General features: G+C 46.8%; 1 protein-coding gene across 1 annotated transcript in view; it reads left to right on the forward strand.

The window, feature by feature from the left end:
* The first annotated feature begins 1,386 nt into the window (after positions 1-1,386).
* LOC123972035 (dnaJ homolog subfamily C member 5-like) overlaps positions 1,387-6,847 on the forward strand; it is a 6,786-nt gene continuing 1,325 nt past the window's right edge. Inside the window, exons 1-3 of the mRNA XM_046051247.1 lie at positions 1,387-1,504; positions 1,604-1,817; positions 5,256-5,430. Coding sequence (XP_045907203.1) covers positions 1,398-1,504; positions 1,604-1,817; positions 5,256-5,430 — 496 coding nt within the window. The 5' untranslated portion in view covers positions 1,387-1,397. The remainder of the gene's footprint in view (positions 1,505-1,603; positions 1,818-5,255; positions 5,431-6,847) is intronic.

Consider the following 6,847-nt stretch of genomic DNA (forward strand, 5'->3'; position numbering starts at 1 on the left):
GGGGGGGGGGGGGGGGGGGGGGGGGGGGGGGGGGGGGGGGGGGGGGGGGGGGGCATGAAGGCCTGCATGAAGAGCCAGTACAAGATAGAATTTCTTTTTTTAAACTTTGAATCATGCAAAGTCACAGAATGACAAGATGGGACTGCAAACGCAGTATAATAGGTCTCCTTTAATTTAAAGGTTCAGCGTGTAAGTTTTAGTGCCATCTAGTGGTGAGGGTTGTGAATTGCAACCAGCTGCTCAGTCATCGCTCACCCCTCCCTTTGTGGGCGAGCAGGAGAAGCTACGGTGGCCGACGCGCTCTGTCGGCTCTGAGATAAACAACACGTGCGCTCCTCCATTTGTCCACATTTCTAATAAACCAGACGACAACTTCCACTACTGCTACTGCTACTAGTCTTACTTGTTCTTCTTCCTCGTACATAATCACCGTAGTGATGAAACACGCTCTGTAGAGCAGTTTGTCCATTTGGGCTACTGTAGAAACCTGGCAGTGCAACGTGGTGGCGTCCATGTAAGAGGAGCCGCCGTGTCTGTAGATATAAATGTTGGTAGTTAACATTCATATGCGTCAGGAGGCATGGATCAAACAAGTGTGTTGTTTATGTTGAATCAGAATACTTTACTGAGGGGAAATTCTTTGTTGCAGATAGAGAATATAAGAAAGTAAAATATATAAATCTAATAATAAATGATAATAAATGTGGATATTTACAGTATTAACATAGGTGTAATGATAAATAGCAATACAGAGCAAAGGTTCACATCATCTGTCTAGTGTGCTGGGTTAATGTTAAATATATAATTATGAAATAAATTATCACATGTATTAATTGTGCAAATATATTACTGTGTTTAAATAAATATAAACAACATGTTAGATGTGTACAGAAAAAAAACAGTCTGCAATAAACTTTAAAATGTAAGAATGAAAACAAAACTGATGAAAAACATTTGATATGGAACACTTTGGGCTTCCATACGTGTGAGAGGTCAAAGTGTATATTCATTAAATGTGGGTTTGATGACAGTGAACGTTTGATTAATTAGGATCGATCAGTTTAGCAGTTTGTGATTGGATGTTGATGTAAACGTTGGTTTTCTGTCAGAACATCTCTGATGCTCCTCTTAATGCTAGATAATTATTATTATTTACTATATCTTTATTTAAGCAGGAATAAAACTCCTCAAAGTTTCCTGGCCAAGACAGGCAGCAGCACAGTTAACAAGGTTGCAGACGTAAAACATTGAACAATTTACATATTATTAATTAATTAGAATTAATAATCAGTCACAAGATCATGAAATATCAAAATGTCCTTAAATATTCAGAGTTAGGTGCTGCTTGTTGTAAATGTTTTAAACTGTGTGCACCTGCGACAGGTGATGGTGTCAGGATGTCTGACGGGAGGCAGCGAACTTTGTCCACCTCTGGAGAGTCTCTGTATCAGATCCTGGCTCTGGAGAAAGGCTGCAGCCATGACGACATCAGGAAGTCCTACAGGTGAGCCCACCGCAGCCCCGCCCACTCACCTGCACCAGGTGATCAGTCTGCTCTGACCAGCAGCGGCGTGCGTTAACACTGAAGCATGTGTGGTTTCAGGAAGCTGGCGCTGCGGTACCACCCGGATAAGAACCCGGACAACCCGGAGGCGGCGGAGAAGTTTAAGGAGCTGAACAGCGCTCACGCCGTCCTGTCCGACCTCACCAAGAGGAACATCTACGACTCGTACGGGTCTCTGGGACTTTACGTGGCCCAGCAGTTCGGAGAGGACAACGTCAACACGTACTTCATGCTGTCCACCTGGTGGGCTAAGGTGGGCGGGGCTTACACTGTGTGTGATGTGACCAAGAAGGAAACCTTTAATGATGCGTAGCTGCTTCTGTAACGTGACCTGACCTGTCTGTGTAGGACCCTGTCCTTCCTTTGTCCGTCACTCACAGTTTAAACCTGTAGGTGCAGTTTGCTGTCAGACCTCTGGACCTGGAACAGGTCTGACAGGGTTTGCAGGTTCGGGCTGTAGTGCAGGGTCAGACGGGATCTGTAGGATCTGGTCCAAAAGCAGGCTAACAGAAGACAGCAGAGACGGCCGACTGTCCCACACTTCAAACCAGCGGTGTCCGTCAGCTTCATAGCGACCCGCAGAGGTTAAACAGCTGGGACTCCCTGCCAGTCAGTCAGATCTGAAGAAGCCTCCTGGATCAGACGAACAGTCTGAGTCTAGTAGCCAACTCCAGTCTCGCTGATTTGAAAATTCCTTGGATAAGTAGATGTGAAACAGATTAATTTTGCTCTGAGAAGTAAATCCACTGATCTGACAGGTACGCCTCCTTGTCTGGAGGAAGTGGTCTGTTTCCATGTTGCCAGTTTTTACAGAACATTTAATATTTTTCATCTTTTGGCACACAAGAGCTGAGACAGTTAGTCAGCTGATCGACAGAAAAACAACTTTTTAGATAATCAATGCATCATTGCGGGTGGTGATGGTGGAGTGGATAAGATGCCTGCTGTTGGTTGGAGAGTCCCGGGTTCAGTTCCCCACTGTGACCCATCCACCATTGTGTCCCTGAGCAAGACAGGCGTGCGACCTCTGACATGTGATTGTAAGTCGCTTTGGATAAAAGCGTCAGATAAATGTAAATTTAAGCCACGTAGATTCACAGGTAACTGAAAGTCTTTGTGTTTTGGACTGTTGGTCGGACAAAACAAGACCTCGAACTGGGAGAAACTGGGACAGGGATTTTCCAGTTTTATGACAACAAATAGATCAATCAATAAAGCTCCTTCTGAGACAAGATTCAGCGGATTTGTTGCAGCACTAGTCGTGATGTCAGGATGCTGCAGAGTAAAGAGACCATCAAGTCTTTGGTTTTGGGGTCTGCATTGTAGTCCTGGTCTTTGTTTTGGGATCTGCCTTGTGGTCCTTGTCTTTGGTTTTGGAGTCTGACTTGTGGTCCTGGTATTTGGTTTTGGGGTCTACCTTGTGTTCCTGGTGCTGGTTTTGGAGTCTGACTTGTGGTTCTGGTGTTGGTTTTGGAGTCTGACTTGTGGTCCTAGTCTTTGGTTTTGGAGTCTGACTTGTGGTTCTGGTCTTTTGTTTTGGGGTCTGCCTTGTGTTCCTGGTCTTTTGTTTTGGGATCTGCCTTGTGGTCCTTGTCTTTGGTTTTGGAGTCTGACTTGTGGTCCTGGTATTTGGTTTTGGGGTCTACCTTGTGTTCCTGGTGCTGGTTTTGGAGTCTGACTTGTGGTTCTGGTGTTGGTTTTGGAGTCTGACTTGTGGTCCTAGTCTTTGGTTTTGGAGTCTGACTTGTGGTTCTGGTCTTTTGTTTTGGGGTCTGCCTTGTGTTCCTGGTCTTTTGTTTTGGGATCTGCCTTGTGGTCCTTGTCTTTGGTTTTGGAGTCTGACTTGTGGTCCTGGTATTTGGTTTTGGGGTCTACCTTGTGTTCCTGGTGCTGGTTTTGGAGTCTGACTTGTGGTTCTGGTGTTGGTTTTGGAGTCTGACTTGTGGTCCTAGTCTTTGGTTTTGGAGTCTGACTTGTGGTTCTGGTCTTTTGTTTTGGGGTCTGCCTTGTGTTCCTGGTCTTTTGTTTTGGGATCTGCCTTGTGGTCCTTGTCTTTGGTTTTGGAGTCTGACTTGTGGTCCTGGTATTTGGTTTTGGGGTCTACCTTGTGTTCCTGGTGCTGGTTTTGGAGTCTGACTTGTGGTTCTGGTGTTGGTTTTGGAGTCTGACTTGTGGTCCTAGTCTTTGGTTTTGGAGTCTGACTTGTGGTTCTGGTCTTTTGTTTTGGGGTCTGCCTTGTGTTCCTGGTCTTTTGTTTTGGGATCTGCCTTGTGGTCCTTGTCTTTGGTTTTGGAGTCTGACTTGTGGTCCTGGTATTTGGTTTTGGGGTCTACCTTGTGTTCCTGGTGCTGGTTTTGGAGTCTGACTTGTGGTTCTGGTGTTGGTTTTGGAGTCTGACTTGTGGTCCTAGTCTTTGGTTTTGGAGTCTGACTTGTGGTTCTGGTGTCGGTTTTGGAGTCTGACTTGTGGTTCTGGTGTCGGTTTTGGGGTCTACCTTGTGTTCCTGGTGCTGGTTTTGGAGTCTGACTTGTGGTTCTGGTGCTGGTTTTGGAGTCTGACTTGTGGTCCTTGTCTTTGGTTTTGGAGTCTGACTTGTGGTCCTGGTATTTGGTTTTGGGGTCTATCTTGTGGTCCTGGTATTTGGTTTTGGGGTCTATCTTGTGGTCCTGGTATTTGGTTTTGGAGTCTGACTTGTGGTCCTGGTCTTTTGTTTTGGAATCTGACTTGTGGTTCTGGTGTCGGTTTTGGAGTCTGACTTGTGGTCCTGGTCTTTTGTTTTGGGGTCTGCCTGGTGGTCCTTGTCTTTGGTTTTGGGGTCTACCTTGTGTTCCTGGTGTTGGTTTTGGAGTCTGACTTGTGGTCCTTGTCTTTGGTTTTGGAGTCTGACTTGTGGTCCTGGTATTTGGTTTTGGGGTCTATCTTGTGGTCCTGGTATTTCGTTTTGGGGTCTATCTTGGGTCCTGGTATTTGGTTTTGGGGTCTATCTTGTGGTCCTTGTCTTTGGTTTTGGAGTCTGACTTGTGGTCCTGGTGCTGGTTTTGGAGTCTGACTTGTGGTTCTGGTGTCGGTTTTGGAGTCTGACTTGTGGTCCTGGTCTTTTGTTTTGGGGTCTGCCTGGTGGTCCTTGTCTTTGGTTTTGGGGTCTACCTTGTGTTCCTGGTGCTGGTTTTGGAGTCTGACTTGTGGTCCTTGTCTTTGGTTTTGGAGTCTGACTTGTGGTCCTGGTATTTCGTTTTGGGGTCTATCTTGGGTCCTGGTATTTGGTTTTGGGGTCTATCTTGTGGTCCTGGTATTTGGTTTTGGGGTCTATCTTGTGGTCCTGGTGCTGGTTTTGGAGTCTGACTTGTGGTCCTTGTCTTTGGTTTTGGAGTCTGACTTGTGGTCCTGGTGCTGGTTTTGGAGTCTGACTTGTGGTTCTGGTGTTGGTTTTGGAGTCTGACTTGTGGTCCTGGTATTTGGTTTTGGGGTCTATCTTGGGTCCTGGTATTTGGTTTTGGGGTCTATCTTGTGGTCCTGGTATTTGGTTTTGGGGTCTATCTTGTGGTCCTGGTGTTGGTTTTGGAGTCTGACTTGTGGTCCTGGTGCTGGTTTTGGAATCTGACTTGTGGTTCTGGTGTTGGCCTTGTGGCCTGCCTTCTGGTCCTGGTGTCCTCCTCAGTGGACTCTGATGTGTCTCCTATTGGTCTCTCAGGGTCTGTTCCTGGTCTGTGGGATCCTGACCGGATGTTACTGCTGCTGCTGTCTCTGCTGCTGCTGCAACTGTTGCTGTGGGAAACTCAAGCCGATGCCCACAGGCGAGGGGGCGGAGCCAGACTATGTCTCGCCTGACGATCTGGAGGAGGAGATGCGCAATGATCCTGACGCCGGTGAGGCCACAGGAAGTTCTGAGCTTTTATTTTGATAGTCCCACAGCTGATTGTTGGTTAAATGTTACTGTAAATATTTCCATCATATCTGCGCAACACGTTCTCGCTCCCAACTCATCACATACGGACGCTTGGTCAAGACCTGTCACTTTTTAAAACCATACGGTGTTTCACACGGGAAACGAACACCTGGTTGAAAGTCCAGTTTCTGGCTCACCTGTCCACCCCAACCACCTCCTTACTGTTCTGTTAAATATGTTACACCACCCTTCAGTGTTCAGAAAGAACGCTACAGGGTTTCCCCAGTGAGTTGACGGGTCTTGACCATATGTGATGAGCTGGGAGGAGAACAGGTCGATCTGAGACGCTATCGACCCCGTGGACTCGTGGATCATTGATGATGTAATGAAAGGATTTTAATGGGATAATTAACGGACTGTAAAATATGAATGTATTTGAATGGAAATCTGCAGAGTTGACCAAATTACTTTAAATCATCCTGTATTTTAAAGAGCCTTCATGTTTTAATGAGGTACAAATTCAGGCTTTAATGTTCTGAACCCTTAACCCGTGTAGAAAAACTAAAGAACATTTATAGTTCATTGATTTTTCTGTTCTAGTCCGGGGTGAACCCCTGTATTGACACCTTAATTGAAAAAGTAAAAAAAAGCCTCTAGACTCCCTGATCCTCTAGACTCCCTGATCCTCAGACTCCCTGAGCCTCTAGACTCCCTGATCCTTTAGACTCCCTGATCCTTTAGACTCCCTGATCCTCTAGACTCCCTGATCCTCTAGACTCCCTGAGCCTCTAGACTCCCTGATCCTTTAGACTCCCTGAGCCTCTAGACTCCCTGATCCTCTAGACTCCCTGATCCTCTAGACTCCCTGATCCGCAGACTCCCTGATCCTCAGACTCCCTGATCCTTTAGACTCCCTGATCCTCAGACTCCCTGATCCTCAGACTTCCTGATCCTTTAGACTCCCTGATCCTCAGACTCCCTGATCCTCTAGACTCCCTGATCCTCAGACTTCTTGATCCTTTAGACTCCCTGATCCTCAGACTCCCTGATCCTCAGACTCCCTGATCCTCAGACTTCTTGATCCTTTAGACTCCCTGATCCTCAGACTCCCTGATCCTCAGACTCCCTGATCCTCAGACTCCCTGATCCTCAGACTTCTTGATCCTTTAGACTCCCTGATCCTCAGACTCCCTGATCCTCTAGACTCCCTGATCCTCAGACTCCCTGATCCTCAGACTTCCTGATCCTTTAGACTCCCTGATCCTCAGACTCCCTGATCCTCTAGACTCCCTGATCCTCAGACTCCCTGATCCTCTAGACTCCCTGATCCTCAGACTCCCTGAGCCTCAGACTTCTTGATCCTTTAGACTCCCTGATCCTCTAGACTCCCTGATCCT

This window comes from Micropterus dolomieu, linkage group LG06, assembly GCF_021292245.1.
Source record: "Micropterus dolomieu isolate WLL.071019.BEF.003 ecotype Adirondacks linkage group LG06, ASM2129224v1, whole genome shotgun sequence".
Taxonomy (NCBI): Eukaryota; Metazoa; Chordata; class Actinopteri; order Centrarchiformes; family Centrarchidae; genus Micropterus; species Micropterus dolomieu.